This window comes from Macrobrachium nipponense, chromosome 3, assembly GCF_015104395.2.
Source record: "Macrobrachium nipponense isolate FS-2020 chromosome 3, ASM1510439v2, whole genome shotgun sequence".
Classification (NCBI taxonomy): domain Eukaryota; kingdom Metazoa; phylum Arthropoda; class Malacostraca; order Decapoda; family Palaemonidae; genus Macrobrachium; species Macrobrachium nipponense.
In genome coordinates, this window is record NC_087202.1 from 121,860,443 (window position 1) to 121,879,218 (window position 18,776).

The 18,776-nt window shown below is 41.4% G+C and overlaps 1 protein-coding gene across 2 annotated transcripts in view; it reads right to left on the reverse strand.

Moving 5' to 3' along the window:
* The window catches only part of LOC135222016 (SLAIN motif-containing protein 2-like), a 198,619-nt gene extending 180,053 nt beyond the window's left edge, over positions 1–18,566 (reverse strand). For both annotated transcript variants that reach the window (XM_064260142.1, XM_064260141.1), the window contains exons 1-2: positions 18,093–18,566; positions 4,305–4,429 (exon numbers count right to left, since the gene is read on the reverse strand). In XM_064260142.1, the coding sequence (XP_064116212.1) occupies positions 4,305–4,429; positions 18,093–18,436 (469 nt within the window). In that variant the 5' untranslated portion in view covers positions 18,437–18,566. The remainder of the gene's footprint in view (positions 1–4,304; positions 4,430–18,092) is intronic.
* Between the last annotated feature and the right edge of the window lie 210 nt (positions 18,567–18,776).

Sequence of the window (18,776 nt, forward strand, 5' to 3'; positions counted from 1 at the left end):
GTTTTTAGGCCATCGTCGGTCTTGGAGACGAGGACGTCGAGAAAGGGGAGCTGCCTTTGTTGCTGAATTCGACGGTATAATTCAGCGAAAACCTGCAATGCTGGAACATGCGCCGGACAGCTTCAACCTCTTCCTCATCCTCGGCTTGTACAAAGATATCGTCGATGTACCTCGCGTATTTTCGGGGTTTTCTGATATTAGAGAAAACTCTCTCTTCCACAGTGCCCATATAAAAGTTGGCAAATAGGACACCAAGAGGGGAGCCCATCGCGACTCCGTCCTTTTGTCGGAACATCTGGCCTTTATGGGTGGAGAATGGGGCCTTCTTCGTACATATCTCGAGGAGTGTCCGCAGGGATACTTCTGGGATATTCAGCTGGGTGTAGAGGGGTCCCCACCCTGTAGATGCGGTCCATAATGATATTGATGGTCTCGTCAACGGGAACGTTCGTGAAAAGGGATTCTACGTCCAAGGAGGCGATAGTGCCTGTTCCTGGGGAGTCTCGGATTTCTTCGAGGAATTCCGTTGAAGAGCGAAGGCTATATCGGCTTGGCACGTAGGGCGTCAAAATTTGGTTAAGGCGCTTGGGCCAGTCGCCATACGTGGGGGGCGGGTGTCTGGCTGATGATGGGGCGGAGAGGGTTCCCATTTTTGTGTGTTTGTTTTTACGTTGCCGTACAGATAGCCAAGGCTGTAATCTCCCGATGATGGGCGGGAGGTGCACGGCATTGGTGGCTGCATTGATACTGCTAATGATGTCATTGGCTTCTTTTTTTATTTCGTCTGTGGGGTTTTTAGTGAGGCGCTCGAACTTAGTACTGTCAGACAAGATGGCATCCAACTTCTGGTGGTACTCCGCTGTCTTGATCAGGACGAAGGCTGCTGTTTTGTCTGCACGGCGCACAGTTATGTCTTCTCGTTGACGCAGGGTCTTTGCTGCTTCTTTCATTTCACGGGAGAGGATACCACTATTATATATGCCGTGAAATGAAAGAAGCAGCAAAGACCCTGCGTCAACGAGAAGACATAACTGTGCGCCGTGCAGACAAAACAGCAGCCTTCGTCCTGATCAAGACAGCGGAGTACCACCAGAAGTTGGATGCCATCTTGTCTGACAGTACTAAGTTCGAGCGCCTCACTAAAAACCCCACAGACGAAATAAAAAAAGAAGCCAATGACATCATTAGCAGTATCAATGCAGCCACCAATGCCGTGCACCTCCCGCCCATCATCGGAGATTACAGCCTTGGCTATCTGTACGGCAACGTAAAACACACAAAAATGGGAACCCTCTCCGCCCCATCATCAGCCAGACACCCGCCCCCACGTATGGACTGGCCAAGCGCCTTAACCAAATTTTGACGCCCTACGTGCCAAGCCGATATAGCCTTCGCTCTTCAACGGAATTCCTCGAAGAAATCCGAGACTCCCCAGGAACAGGCACTATCGCCTCCTTGGACGTAGAATCCCTTTTCACGAACGTTCCCGTTGACGAGACCATCAATATCATTATGGACCGCATCTACAGGGACCCCTCTACACCCCAGCTGAATATCCCAGAAGTATCCCTGCGGACACTCCTCGAGATATGTACGAAGAAGGCCCCATTCTCCACCCATAAAGGCCAGATGTTCCGACAAAAGGACGGAGTCGCGATGGGCTCCCCTCTTGGTGTCCTATTTGCCAACTTTTATATGGGCACTGTGGAAGAGAGAGTTTTCTCTAATATCAGAAAACCCCGAAAATACGCGAGGTACATCGACGATATCTTTGTACAAGCCGAGGATGAGGAAGAGGTTGAAGCTGTCCGGCGCATGTTCCAGCATTGCAGTTCGCTGAATTATACCGTCGAATTCAGCAACAAAGCCAGCTCCCCTCCCCTTTCCGACGTCCTCGTCTCCAAGACCGACGATGGCCTAAAAACCTCCGTGTATACAAAGCAAACAAACCTAGGGCTTTGTCTGAATGGCGACAGCGAGTGCCCTGCGCGGTTCAAGAACACCACAGTCAGGGCCTACATTCGGAGGGCCCTTACTCACTGTTCTTCCTGGCAGGACACTCACAAAGAACTCGACCGCGTCACTCAGATGCTCGTTAATAATGGGTATCCGAATCGACTTGTTGATAAAGAACAGCGCTGGATCGGTGGTACGGCAAGAGTGAGAGACCGCAGCCCCACCCCCATGAGAAGATCAAGCTGTATTACAAAGCAAGAATGCACGCACGTCACCGTGAGGACGAAGATGCTTTGAAGAAAATAATCAAAGAGAATGTGACCCCCACCGAAGCCGACAAAGAACTTGAACTTGTAATTTATTACCAAAATCGACGTACCCGGGACCTTATTATGAAGAACAACCCGACCCCCCCAGCAAGAGACCTCTTGAAACAGTCGAATGTAGTCTACCAATTCTTATGCCCCGTCCGTGGATGTCCCGGCTCTTACGTTGGTATGACTTCTATGAGACTGTCCAAGAGGATATCCTGCCACGTACAAGAAGGAGCGATTAAAAACCATATCATGACAGCACACCAGGAAGCTATCTCCCGCGACGGTATTATCAAGAATATAAAGATAATAGGGCGGGCTCCTGACCAGCGACGCTTGCGACTCCTCGAGGCACTCCTCATACAGCAAGAGAAGCCCTCATTGAATACGACGCAGGAAGTGCTCTTCCTCCCCACCAACTTAAGGAAACCTATGTGTATAAATACAAGTAATACCAGACGAGCGACACCCCCAACCCCGATCTAAGAATACCAGATGAGACGAGCAGCCCAGCAGCCAATGACATCGCGACCCGTCGTGACACAACGCCCAGGGAAGCCTTGCCCCAGCCTCGACGGTCTGCTAGCTGCAACTTCGCAAACTTTCAACGACGAGAAGCGTCTTGAAGAAAACTTCGTTCAACCAATGGCGGGTAGCGCATTGCGCCACCGGCCAATGAAAACGCAGCTAGCGGTTGAAACCCTGCTGACCTGCCGCTATATATTGAGTAGATCCTGACAGCAACAACAGTCTGCTCCGATCCACTGCCGTGATCATACTCGGATGATACCGAGAGAAACGTTGGCCAATATATTAACTTATATTTTGACCTATTTGTTCATTTACTGTAACAAATAAATAAATTTGTGACATTATCCCTGGAATTGACTGCTCCTGATGAGTAATATCGGCGCAATACTCGCCAGTTGTAATAGCAGAGAGAAAGCTATTATTAGAAAAAATAGAGAAGACTATTTACAAGTTGAATGCAGCTGATGCAGCAATATCTTTCAATAAGACTTGTTTGAAAGAGGGTCTCCTTCCAATATGGTAGTATATACAAATATTACTCAAGTTTTTAATGCATGCTTGCCATAAATGTTTCTGCATGTAAGTACCCAGGAAATACTGATATCACGTCCAAGTTCATTGCTAGTCAGTTTTTTCAATCAAAACAGTACATTACTGTAAACTGTTCAAAATAAAAAAAATCTATCATTATATGACTGGCCCAAAGGAATTCCTCTAAAAGGCAGACACAGGTTAAAGAAAGAAACATCTGAGACTAGAAAACCAATCAGAAGGTTCCCCTAGAAATCACTGTAGGCAGTAAAATAGTAAGACTTATCTTTTAAACATTACAATGTAAACACCATGCTCAGATTTCTGCGGCTACTTCTGAGACTCTATTCCCATCAAAATGGCAGGAATACCGTAATGATTAGCAGAGTTTGTTCTGTGTTTACTGAAACTATACAGTTATCAAAGCAGGAAAGTGATGGGTACCAGTAAAGTTCCAGAGGGATTCTACATGTATACGACCTGAAATCTACTGCTTATTGCTGCCCTGTGCAGTCTCTTGGAGTACAGGCAGACCCCGGTTATCGGCGGACTCGGTTAATGGGATCCAGTTTTATGGTGGGATTGTCGAGCGCCATAAAATTGGCAATTTATGGCGCCACAGCAGCCAAGTTTTGGTTATTGGTGTCATTAGGTGCTGATAATATAGTAGTTATGGTGTCGTAACATACTTAACATAGGTGCTATTAATCAGTCATCAGCACCATTAACCGAAACTTGGCGCCATAAATTGCTGAGTCTCGGTTAATGGTGGTTTTCACTTATCGGCACCCCACCGAGAACGAAACCCCGCTGATAACCGGCCTGTACATCAAAATACTTTGAAGCCCAAATAATATAAAAAGTATCTTGTCAGCAAATTCTAATAACAAAATGATTGCAAAATAATTTGAAGATGGCCATGTCAGACCATTGGGCATTAACATACAACAAATGGAAACTATGCTTACTTACACGCTATTTGATCTAGTTTTTGTATTAAAGACTTCTTAGCAACTATTAATGAGGGATCATCGACATCTTTGCGTAACCAATCTGAGTTGTGTGGCTTTGCTTGTGGTGATGGAGACTCAAACAACCTGAAATAACAAAGATTAACATTAAAAATGTTGAACACTTCAAACATACCCTTTTGGTTAGCTACTTCAATTAGGGCAATAATAAACAAGTAAAATATGAGCCAAAGTTTCTTCGGCACAATCGTGTTTTCTGTACAGCCCTACAGCATTTAATCAAGGCCACCAAAAATAGATCTATCTTTCAGCGGTCTCGGTACAGTGCTGTACGAGGCGCACCTCATGAAACTTTAACCACCACCTGGTGGTGGCCTGTCCTATATCGTTGCCAGATGTACCATTATGGCTAAATTTAACCTTAAATAAAATAAGACCTACTGAGGTTAGAGGGCTGCAATTTGTTATGTTTGATGACTGGAGGGTTGATTATCCACATAGCAATTTGCAGCCCTCTAGCCTCAGTAGCTTTGAAGATCTGAGGGCGGCCAGACAGACCAAGCCAGCACAAGAGTTTTCTTCCTGCCAGATAAATGTTAACACAGACTGACTACTTTCATCTGCCATCAGAAATCATACATTTACGCAGAGCCTCTATGTCTGTAAATATCCAAAATAGCTACCCCTCTAATAATTTCCTCCACGTCTGTGTCACTCGCAAACACCCACAATTCGCCCCTATTCTTGATGTCACCAGAGATGGTAGCTCTGAACAATGATAATGAACAGCTTCAATGCACTCTCTCTGCATAATATTGCCTCAATTTGACATCTAGTGAAAACAACTGGTAGGCTATAGTATTAGAATAGTATCTTCATATTTTCATTTTTCTTTTCTCAGTTCAATTTATGCTATACAATTATATTTTCATAATAAAATGATGTTTTATATATAGTATGTACTTACCAAGAAGTTACATAACAAATAATTTCTAGTACCAGCAGCTAAACTTTATAAAATCGTGGTAGTGATTCCTTTGTTTTGTTTGATTGTATGGTTTTTACGTTGCATGGAACCAGTAGTTATTCAGCAACGGGACCAACGGGTTTACGTGACTTCCGAACCACGTCGAGAGTGAACTTCTATCACCAGAAATTGAACCCGCGACCACCGAGGTGGGACGCAAACACCATACCAACCACGCCACCGAGGCGCCGATTCATTTGTTTTGTTGTAGATAACTAGCCCTGCCCACTTTTGGGGAAGAAGGGAAACAAGCTAGCAGAGAGCATAATTTATTTATGCTCTAGACTCCATGACAGGGGAGGAGGGTGGACTCCCATTCTGTAATCAATCGGTATGTACACATAAAATATCCTTTAATTACAAAAATATCATTTTTTATATAGTAACTCACCAAGTAATCACATAGCTGATTCCCACACTGATAGGAGCTGAGATTCATGGATCTATTCTACCCCAGAGGATTAACAGTAGTGAAACGAAAGTAGAGCATTGCTAGCATTAAAATAATGCTTGTTGTTTCCTTACCTGTTAGGAGAGCTGCTTCAAGAAAATATACTATATTGGCTCTGGCGATGTTCATCTTACCCGGTAGAGGTGTGGCCCTATAGCCAAGGGTCACCTGCTACATTAGCACAGTACCAATACAAAATTACCAGAAAGCAAAGCTGTTACCTACACCATAAACACATCAAACCACCACAATCCAACCAAACACAAAAATGGAGGGTATCCAGTATGATGTACCACCAGACACTCCTAAAACCCAACACCAAGTTCCAAGGTGAAGAGTAAGGATGGAAGGAATGCTTCCTATACTTCCTAACCCAACACCATGCCAGCCACCGACAGAGGATCTAAGGTACTGCAAATACTAAAACAGTTTCAAAATCATGCAAATAATGTGTTACAAATACAAACATCCACAATAATGTAGATTGGAGAATGGATGATAAGGTGAGGTTAAACTTTAAAGCGAGAGACATTGCTACAGCCCTAATCACGGGAGCCCTTACCTTCACAATAGGTAGAATCACCTCTCCCACTAGAGAATGTGCCTTATGAATGAGGTCTTGAAAAAAACAAAAAAAAAAACAAGAAGAGAGCATTTTTCAAACAATGGGATTGAGAAAAGGATCCGTTCACTGAATAACCTTGAATGTTACTGGACGTACCCTTGATATTGTTAGTCCTGCTAAGGAAAAACTTAAGTGCCCTCACTGGGCAATGAGACCTCTCCTCATCTTCTGTGCCTACTACTTGAGTAAGGTTCTTAATAGTAAAAGAATGAGGCCAGGCGTTAATCAGACTTGTTCTTAGCAAGGAAACTGAGAGTGTAGGAGCATAAAGCATCTCTATTAGAATTCAACTCTTTTATTGAGAGCCTGGATTTAACTTATTCTCTTGGCTGTAGCTAAAGCTACTAGGAAAAGTGTCTTTCTGGTTAAATTCCTCAACGAAGTAGAAGCCAGAGGCTTGAAAGGAGGGCCGGAAAGCCATTTGGGGACTATGTCAAAATTCCACAACACACTGCTCTAAGTCCTTGCACTTGCATGTGTCGAACGATCTTATGATACCTGACAGGTCTTGATTCGAGGAAAGGTCCATACTTCTATGTTTAAGGATTGGCTTACCATCACCCTCCCTAACTATAGATGATGACAAGCCTCTCAATGACCTCAGGCATAATAAAAAATCAGCAATCTCAGTTACAGACATTTTAGAAGAGACATGATTTCTTTTGCACCAAGTGCAGAAAATAGCCCACTTATGTATTTTGATAAGACATTGGTTGATGACTGACGTCTGCACTTGGAAATAGCCTCTGAAGCCACCCTTGGAGTTTCTTTACAGCTTGAATCCTGTCTGAGCTAGTATAGACAACCCTTGATGGAATCTTCTGAGGTGTGGTTGTATGAGAAGCTTGCATTTTTGAGGGAGCAACTTTGGAAAGTCCACTAAGAGCCTTATCAGGCCTAGGAATGACTCCCTCAATGGCCAAAATGGGGCCACCAGAATCATTAGAGGCACTCTTGTGCAACCAGAACTTGTTTATAACCTCCCTTGTCATTCCTTATCATTGTCCGACAAATCAAGCAACATGGCATCCATCACCCAAGCCGACAGATCTGGAACTGGTGAATAGTAGAACGGCATACGGTGATATTTAGAGGTTGTGAATAGATCCAGAGCTGGCCTTCCCTACAACTTCGGATCTCCACCAATGCAGGTGTTTCTCGAGGTCTGGGGTATTGGAAAAACAAACGAGTCTGGATCCCTTTTTGGTTCCAGCTAGCTTGGAGAAAAAACTGCAGGACTCTCATCATATGCAGTCTCCTCATGGAGACAAATTGCTCAATGTAGGTTAGTGTCTCCAGCAGGATCATCCAGTCATTGGCTGAACACTCTTTAAGGGATAGAAATCTATCCACTGTCCAAAGGCATGATTCTACTCTTTTTGGGGCAAGAAAAGCCAAAAAAAAAGATGAGAATTCAGTGTCATTCCCAAATAAACTATCTGTTGTGTTGGAACCAGCTGCAACTTCTGATCATTAATTAAAAGTCCTAAGTCACAAGCTAAAAGAAGTCTTTTGAAGGTCCTCTGTGCAGCTTCTTTTGTTGGGGGTGAAGTAGCTAGTTTTCCATATAAAGGCGATATTGATTCCCGAGAGAGGGAGCCAACCCACCAGACGAATCTGAGGTACCTGAATGTATGGGGACATGAAAGTACAGTGGACCCCCTGTCTTCGCGTTCTCACACATTCGCGGATTTCACTCAGGAACGTTTCCCAGCATTATTCGCAGAAAATTCGCACATTCGCGGTATTGTTCTATGAGAAATATCCACAAAATCCTGGATTTTTTTTATCAATTCCATCATAAAATGCACTTTTTGTAAAAAAACTATTCAAAAAAACAAGTATGACAATTTTTAGTGGGTTTTTCTTGAGTTTTAACTAACAAAATAGGCTGTTTTTAGCGTTTTTATAGGGGTTCCAAACATTTGCGGGTTCTAACTATTCACGGGGGGTCTGATACGCATCCCCCGCAAAAACGTGGGGACCACTATACGTATCTTGTATATCTACCGAGACCATCAAGTCCCCTTGGCAAATGGATGCAAGAATAGAACAATTTGTCTCCACCTTGAATTTTGTCTTCTAAACAAAGACATTCAGGGCGCTGACATCCAATACTGGTCTCCATCCTCCTGAAGTCTTTGGGACCATGAATAGGCAGTTGTGAAATTAATCTGATTCCAGATCCGTCTCTCTCTACAGCTTCTTTCTGCAGAAGGATGGACACTTCTCCTGCAAGAGTTAAATTCTTCTCTGATCCTACAGAATATACTGCCAAGGCACTGGGTTTCCTGATGAAGGGCAGATCTTCTCTGAAGGGAAAAGCGTAGCCGTTCTTGAGATCTTCTACCTGTCTATTGCTTTGCTCTTCTTCTGCTCTACTCCTCTCAAAACTGTAGGAATCTGGCCCTTACTGCTGCACAGGGAACTCCGTCTCTACTGTTTTGGGGGGAGGCTTAATTGCAGACTTTTTGATAGACTCGGAGGGGAAGCAGGCATTTGTTCTAGGTCTAGATGGCTGTACAGAAGACAATAACTTGACACTGAAGGAGAAAACCTTCCTAGAGCGTTTAGAAGACTGCTGAAGTAAGTGTTGAGTTGACTTTTTCTGCAACTCTGAAGCAATTCCACTCACCACTGCTTGTGGAAAAAGGTGGTCACGTACCAAAGGGGAGAACAAAAGTGCTGACTTCTGAGCAGAAGTCACCCCTCTAGAGGTAAAAGAGCACCAAAGTTCACGTTCCTTGAGTATGCCCATTGCAAACATGGATGATAATTCACAGGAACTGTCCCTAACTGCCCTGACAATACAGGACAGGAGAGCAAATAAATCCAAGGAAAGATCTGCAGGCACCGAAGGATGATGTTGGAAATTTCTTGGCCAGGGCACTTATTGCCCAATCTAAAAAACTAATGACTTCAAATACTTAAAAATGTTTCTCAGTAAATGACCTAGCTCGGCTGAAGAAAACATCACCTTAACAGCCGCAAAAACAGATCTGCAAAAGAGATTCAATAAGCCCTAAAAAGTTGCCCTGGGCAGAGGCAGATGCACCCAGAGAGGGGGTTTCGCCAGTAAAGTAATAAAAGTGTCTCCTCTTTTAACATACAAGAAGGAGGATAACAGATGGCAACCTCCCTTGCTCTCTTTTGTCTGCTGGCCAGCAATCAATTTCACTCAGGACCTTCATGGCCAAAGTAGAAAGTACCATCGTAGGCAGTTTAACCATGTACAAAGATAAACTGTTCATCTGGAAAGCAGAACCAAGAGAAGATGGAGCTGCTGGAGTAAAGAGCAATGGGAAACTTCTCAAAAATAAGTGAAGTGAAGAAGCATGTACAGATGGAGGAGAAGCCTCTTCTAGATAAGGATTCTCTTCTGCTAACAATACAGGTGAAAAAGTAGCCTCCACTGTGCCAGAAACTAAGAAAACTAAAGTCATCCAAATGTTGTTGGATGGGAGCCAAAACCGATTCCAATACACATGGCATAAGTCAAAGATGTTGAAACATGATGAGAGACAGCTGAAGGAAGTGCTGGCACCAAACAAGGGCCAATGAGCACTTGGAAGAGGTTGGGCCCACAGGAATTAGGGGAGCTGGGAAGAGGATTAGGTAGTACAGCTGAAGCACCAGGGTTCGGATAAGTGACAGAAATAATATGTACATAAGGGGGCAGAGGAAGATCTCAAAGATTCCTGATTAGCTAAAGTCTTATCAAACCTAGACAAGGCTTTCCTCTTTCCAGTTTGGAATGATATGAAATCATAGTCTTCCACTGTTTAAAGTCCCAGTCAGCACATTAAGAACAAGTCAGATCCACTGAATACACTTGACCTCTGCAACCTGTAAATACTGCATGCAAGTCATACTTTGCATATGTAAACCTCATTTTGCATCCTCTGCTGCAATAACAAGCCAAAAGGCTACCAAAGAATCCAAAAATACTTCACCAAGGTTCTTCGAAAACAAGTCAAGTCTATGAAATTCAAAATATAGCTGCAGCTAACAACCTTCGTTGGATGCCGGCAGAAATAAATAGAGCTCTCTGCTACTTTGTTTCCATCCTTCCCCAACAGTGGTTGGGGCTAGTTATCTACACCAAAACAAACGCATTGCTGCTGTGAACTTGAACATTTTAACTGCTGGTACTAGAAATTGTTGGCTATATGTATAATTACTTGGTATGTTACTTAAATAAAATATATTTTTTTACATTCTATGTAAAATACAAGGTACCCATTGGTATTTGAGGACAAGACAATAAGGCCCCTTTCACACTATGCGTTTTGCCAACAAAGTTAGCTGCGTTGCGGTGACACAGACAGCAATCGACTTATACATCTTACGTAGTCGTTCACATCTTGCGCGTGAGTGAAATTGTCGCTGCATTGCCGCATAATGCATGTCGTACCACCAGGCTTCTGCATCGACGCAGATGGATGTGGTGGCAAGTGGACCATCATGTTCAATGCACGTCTTCACATCTTGTGTATCACATGCACTTAGCGGCATGCTGAACTACTCTCCGGTGGCCAGGGAAATCCCGAGATTAGGCAGAATAACAAATACATATAAACCTACCCTATGAAAATCATCATCTTCTGGCACTTGTTGAACTTCATACTACATATGCATTTTTATTCAACTGAGGACTATTATCATCATTATTATTATTATATTATTATATAAAAATAGTTTAATCACACCCCTGTACTGATATATATACTGTTACTTTATCATGTTTAAAACTATGTTTGAACAGAGATTATCAACATATCTCTCTCTCTCTCTCTCTCTCTCTCTCTCTCTCTCTCTCTAACATCGGTTGTTTGCAAGATTTTTGAGTCCATTATTGCAGATCAAATTGTGGATCACATTGATAGAAACAACTTGTTAAACAGTCAACATGGTTTCAGACAAACCAGATCCTGCCTATCAAACCTCTTGGAGTTTTTTCATAACATGCTCAGTATTTACGACAGTAGTAGAGCAATAGATATACTTTACTTAGATTTCCAAAAGGTCTTTGACAAGTCCCACAAAAGAAACTGATGACAAAAGTTAGAGATTTAGGAATTGTTGGAGAAACAGCAGACTGGGTCGAAGACTGGCTAACTTATAGAAAAGAGAGAGTTGTAATAAATGGTGAAGAATCAGTATGGGCAGATGTAACAAGCGGAGTTCCCCAGGGTTCTGTCCTTGGCCCTCTCTTGTTTTTCATTCACATACATTAATGACGATGATGTAGGCTTAAGTAGCAGGATAGCCAAATTTGCAGATGACACCAAACTAGGTGTAAATGCAGCAGACCCAGATGCAGTGGAAAGTTAAGAAATGATCTAATGAAAATAGGAGAGTGGTTAAAAAAAAGGCAAATGCCTTTTAACGTAGATAAGTGTACTGTTACAAATAGGAACAAACAACCCTCATGCCAGCTACCTGCTGCTTGGGAATGACATAAATAGTGTAGAACAAGAGGAAGACCTTGAAGTCATTATTACCAAAGACTTGAAATCCACAAAACAGTGCATAAAAGCAGAAAAGAAGGCACAGAAACTAGTGGGATACATAAAGAGGCAGTTCAAATACAGAAACAAAGAAACTGTACTGCAGCTCTACACATCAATAGTTAGACCCCATCTTGAATATGCAGTAAAATTTTGGTCATCATCACTAAGAAAAGACAAATAGATTAGAAGGAGTACAAGCAAGAGCCACAAAGTTAATTCCATCCATCAGGCAAATAGGTTATCGAAGACGACTAGAGAGCCTGAACATGTATGGCTTAGTAACACGACGATTGCGAGGACAACTAATAGAAACATTTAAAATACTGAAAGGCATAACAAAACTAGACAGTAACTTATTTACATTAAACAAAAACCAGACAAGAAATAATGGGTGGAAACTAGAACTGAAAAGATACAACACATCCCATTGTGGGAACTTCTTTACATACAAGATATGTGACACGTGGAATAAACTGCCACCAGAAGTTGTAAACAGCAACAGTGAGGAAGAGTCTAAAAGAAAGCTACAGTTGAGAGAGCACACAATGTCTCCTCGGATGGACTAACAAGTCTTTGAGACATCCTAATCCTTGTAACTCCTTGTAATTCTCTCTCTCTCTCTCTCTCTCTCTCTCTCATAATTTTAAAGAGCTGAAAACGTACCGGATCCAACAAGAACATATTTTGTAAATGAGCTAAAAATAATAACTTGCAATATATATTGAATTACCTAATTAATGAAAAGGATATTAGCGTCATTTGCATATACTATTTATCAATACTAAGCAACTGGTTGTGGTTCAACTTGTTCCCTGCAGCTCTTCTTGAATCTTCAAATCTCTTCCCTGGGCTTTTTTATACAATGAAAGTAAATTATACAAAAATATGAAAATGAAACTCCCAGGATTTAAAACCAAATCCAGGGAAACGAAACTGGGCTATAAATAGCCGGGATCCCGGGAAAGGAAACCCTAGTCTGTACTTCTTCTTATAATGGAACGTGAAATCGATATAGATCTCCTTATATCTTTAGTGAAGTGGAGACAAAACCACCGTTATGGTATAAAAGTCTCGAAGACTGCAAAAGTCCAAATTTGACTAGATCTGCATTTTGTATTTTGCCCATGAAGCTTATTATATATAATACATATCCGCCCCAGTAGTTCCTCGATTGATGCTTTAGACATACGGAAGTAATTGAAGAAGTTGTTGCCATCCCGTTTTAGATCCTCAAATAATGTGGCAAATGCCCCCAATGACTCTCACTGTGCAGTCAAAGAGTCCACCCAATGGATTTGGTACCATCTCTCTTTTTCCTCCTTAAATGCACTCAATAAAAGCACAATACTCTCTCTCTCTCTTATCCATTGCGATTGACATTACAACCCACCACAGACTGAGTATTAAACAAGTCGAGAATGCTGTTGAGCCTGCATAATACAACTGTGTGTGGCAACACTTAAAAATCCACAGCACTTTCTGCAGTGCGGCAAACGCAGCTATCTACAGCAACAACACACACAGTGTGAAAGGGCCCTTAGGGGAGCAGATTATCATCACTTAAACACAATTTACACGGTGCTGTATCATTAATACTGCATCTGGTTTTACAACTGGTCATGATGGAATATGTAACAGTAAAACCTGGGCCAACTGTATGTCTTGTTACAATCAAATATAGTGGTCCCCCCTGTATTCGAGGGGGATGCATACCAGACCAACCCCCTCCCCTCGTGAATGTTTAGAATCCACAACTAGTTGGAACCCCTATAAAAATGCTGAAAACTGCCTACTTTTGTGGGTAAAACTCAAGAAAAACTCACAATAAATTTGTATACCTGGTTTTTTAATAGTTTTACCATGAAAAGTTCACTTTATGATGAATTTGATTAAATAAACCAAAAATTCCTGGATGCTGTTCTCACCTAATCATTCCAAAGATCATAGCATGAGGAACCCAGCAAAAAATATTACTACTTATACTAAAAAAAAAAACCATTCTTGAGCACTGTCAATTCAAGAATGAAATACATTGAAGGACAAGACCTGTGAAACAATTTACCAGCTCATAAAATGACCCTGAAAGCATGCATTACAAACATCTTAATATTGGAGAGTTCAACCCTTCCATTAGTGAACACTTATCCTCCTGAGATCTTTCTGCAAACATGCCAAGCACCATTAACTTTTCATTGGTTTCAAAAATATTAAAGGCGAAGCAACTCAAAAGAAATCTTAGGGCCACAACCAATTTAATCTGCTCCCAGGAGATTGATCAACCAACTGAAACCCTTTTGAACAACTAAATGCCATCACCTGTCACAAGATACGATCAAATGTCCTCTAGTCATGATGGTAAAGAAGAACTGCAGGCAAGGTAAAGCAGATATACACATCCATCAACTAAACACCACAATGCACATGCAGTTAACAATTACATATAAGCATCACCTAGAATGAATAACAAACTAATGCACCAGCTAGCAAGGAACAACACTTTCCTGCTTATCATAAGTTTTTAAATTCCTCAAGGAAAAATGACAGCTATATCCAGTACAAAATGCTTTAACTATAATGAGTTGGAAGAGCATACTGCCCTTAGAACAATGACCTAAAAGCTTTTTACAGAATTTCTTGAGACCATCCCAAGATCAAAGAACCTTATTATTATTATTAAATAAATATAGCCTAACCTCCCTTGGTAGGATAATACACTTTCAATCACTAGAGGAAAATTGCTAAAACAAAAGCACTCACACACAACAAAAACTACTCATAATGGGGATGTAGCTTTCTACCCTTTTTCTTGTAACAAACTAACATTACACTAGCCTACATTTTATATTGTCAGGTAATAAAATGGCAAATTCAATAAACAGTATGGATTACAAAAGGGTATAATAATTAATAACAAAATCACAACAAAATGTTAATGACAAATGTAGAAAGAATACATAATGTTGATAAAATTCCATATTGAAATACTTTTTTATTCAAATCTTACTCATTATGCTGAATTTTATAGTAAACAAAATTTGCTGATCAAAAGCGTGACCACAAATTTGTACTCCCAATAAGTTGAGACTTGGGCTAGGTTATATTCCCTCAACCAACTGTCATTTCTATACAACCAGACACTGTTTACTTCTGTACTACATATATAACTTTTACCTTTAGGCTATACATATAATATATACCAAATGTTGAAAAAATCTGCAAAAACTTAAAGGACCTACGCTGTACTCAATAACTGTAGTTTCGACGTAGATTTTGCAATGGAAAACAAAAAGGATTCAAAGTTAAATGACTAAAAAAGAATAGAAAGAAAAACATTGGGTAAAACTGCAGACTACTACTGCACCCCTCTTGTTTAAGTAACTACCAGTTTATGTGGAAAATGGGCACCGCGTTCAGTACCTGTCCCTTGGGGATGAATGTAACAACAAGCAAAAAATGGTAAATACCATAAACAAACAAAAGACCTAAGCATACAGAAAAACTAGGGATGTGCCCAGGTATCGGTATTGGTGGTATCAGCTAGTTTTTGTGGTATCGTCATCGGTGAATTTCTGGCCGATACCTACCAGCCGATACTTTTGTCATTAGTATACATATTTAAAATCCTTCTAGTCCTAAAATGTATATATTAACAAAGCCTACCAAACCAGAACCTTTCATAATATAAATAAATGTCTGTTAACTGTTTCTAGCCAATATATAAATTAAAACTGAATAAAAGTATGTACTATATGGTATTGGTGATTTCAGATTTCTCGTCACCCCATGAACTCGAGTAAGCACCATGTACTACCTAATTTGTTAAATGTCTTCTAATGGTAGCCATAATATAAGCCTAACTGCATCCAGGTAATAAAGTGATCTAAACACTAAATATTTATAATTGATGTTCTTTTTCAGTTAGATTTATATGACCTTTCAACTTTTCATCCTTTAGTATACAATAACTAGAGAACAAGAATGATTTTAGTAACAATATATATTCTCTTAAATAACAGTAATATGGAGGTAACAGGTATTGGTATCAGCTTTAAAAGTTGGTGTTGGTATCAACCAAAAAATTGGGTATATATCGGTGCATTCCTAACAAAAACGTAAACAAAAGGTGGTAAATATTCTGAAAGGTGACAGGAAGGAATCAGACAATAGTAAAAAACGTATTCAATTTTACCAAAACTTGAAGATAATACTGTGCATAAAGAAACAAAATACAGAGGAGTGATTTCTGAATGTGTGAATACATGCACGTACAGGTACTAAAAAAATGCCCTCTCAGATAACGAGCATAGTTCAAAGAACACATCACAGAAGTGGAGCAACAAATTCATATAAATGGGCCACCATGTATGAATGAATTCATAGGAACCTCACTATATAGGATATTATTTAATCTTTGGGAAGAATTTCATGACCTACAATGAACTGCAACTTTTTACGGCATGTTTTTAATCAAACAATGTCACTTATTAGCAATAACAAATATGGTACAGCCTACTTGCATGATAATCTGACACACCTGTACTGGCAATTCTGTTGGAAAAATTACAGGATAACTCCACAAAGATTATTACCTTGGAAATTGATTTTTCCTATAATTTTAGTGTTGCTGACGAAGGCGGTGGTGCTGCGTATTGTCGGTCAAATTTTATTAACCTAATATCTTTATCGGGGCCCTTTCGTAACAGGAGTTTTTGCATGGGGTAAAATACTATAGGGAGAGAGAACGGATATCACGTTGTTACGATGGCCACCTCACAAGTCATCAGGGTGCCAAATGTTGTTCAAGAAGGGATTGGCTAACCAAATCTATTATAAAAGGAACTACACTAACCTAATCAACCCTAGCATAACCGAATCTAATAGGCCGTGTTACTTAGCCGGACCCCTCGGGGGATGAAACTCCATTTTTTACCAAAAGCTTCCCTATAACGCTGCGCATGTGCGATAGCATTCCAGGATCACCAGCATACAATAACATATCAGTTCAGAGATTAATTATAGGTTAATTACAGTCAAACAACTAAAAATAACAGCACAGCCTAAATGAGCTACCAAAATACTATGGGAAAAGTAAATTTCCAAGGTAATAGCCGATGTGGAGCAACTCAATTGTTCAACCATTCAGTTTCTGAATTACACTTTGTTATAATTTTTAATACATTAGCAGTGCGGTACTTAATGCAATTTTAAAAACAAAACAATGCTTATTCTCAATAGGCTATGTAGACAGAAGAACGGGAGTGTGCCATGAAGTTCAAGACACTCGAACTAACAAAGTTAAAAACTAACTGAGTTAAATGAAATAAAAGTGTGCATAAAAATCCAATTAACAGTTAGCTACAGGGTGAATATGATGCAGATTCAATGCGGAAACCCTTCGACAACCGATGAATTAAGACTTCTGTTTGTAACTTTCCCTTTGCAAATAGTCGTAGGCTGTAATGAAATGGTATTTTGATGTCGAACCAACTTTTAGAAACATAAAACGATATTCCAGGTGCATCAAAACGACCACAATAAGTTCGTGACAGGTTGTTTGGTGCCAGTAAATTTAGGTTATTCCTGGATACCAGAACCAAGCAAAGGAAACAAGACAAACATAAAAAAAAATGGTAGGGTAAAATATTGAATGGCCATCTGGCAACCACCTCCTCTAACATAGCGTGACCACCTTCCCGAAAATCGGAAATGATGGCCTTAATTTGTGACTTGGGAGAAAAAACTTGCTTCGAGAGGAAAGTAGGTAGAGGTCTCGAGGCGTTGCTTCGACAAACGCTGCTGGCTCTTGACTAATGTCTATCCTGGGAAAGTGGTCCCGCTACGGTATTTTACCCTTCATTTCTAAATGAATCAAATCTCATAACTAAAAATTTAACCCAAACTAAAACACTATAGCTTTGATTAGGTTGTCAAGCCCAACAGATAATGGAGATTTATACTACTAATAGCAGGTTCGTTTCCCCCAAGGGTGACTGCAGCCTAACCTGAACGTCATCCTGGAAGAAGGACATACTAGCCTACTACCTTAAGGATCAAAGGATAAACCAGAAATTTTAATACTGAGAAATCAAAGGCGAATTCTAGAGAGAGAGAGAGAGAGAGAGAGAGAGAGAGAGAGAGAGAGAGAGAGAGAGAGAGAAAGGATTACTACTCACCAGGTCTCGTCGTCTGACAGGTCCGTCTCGTCGAGGCCGATAGGATCCATGGCCTCGAAGTCAGAGTCGAGCCCCTGGGACTGCCGCTTGGGAGTGGTCGGGGGTTGCTGAGAATGATCCTTGCCGCCCACAGGTGTTGTAGTACCGTCGCCCATAGGCACAGGACTGCCGCCCACACTACCACCACCTTCTTTCATCAACTGCTGCCTCTCCGACCGCAATTCCTCATTCTGCAGTTCCAACTGTTTGACTAGAGCCTGCAGCTTCTTGACCTCGGCCTCGGTGTCCGCCGTCTCCTCCAGTCTATTGTCCATGATCAGACTCATCTTGATGCCTCCGCGCATCAAAGAAGGAAGAAACACCGAATTTGCATCACATCTGCCGCCGTCGCACTTGGCATCGTCACCCCGAAACTGATTTCACAAATTCACTGTCAGGAAGAAAAACAGATCGCGATGACATCTGGCGGCCGCCCCTCGCAACCACAACCTCTCCTCCTGCTCTCAGTTCTCCTCCGCTCAGCTCTCCTCCGCTCTCTCTCTCTCTCTCTCTCAGTCTCATTCTCACTGTACCTCACAACTCACACTACTACTACTTCCCCTCCTTCGGCGGAACCCGCGCCGTCGGACGGACGGGCGGACGGACAGGCGGCCGGCAGGCCGTGCGACGTCTGTTTCTCTCCTC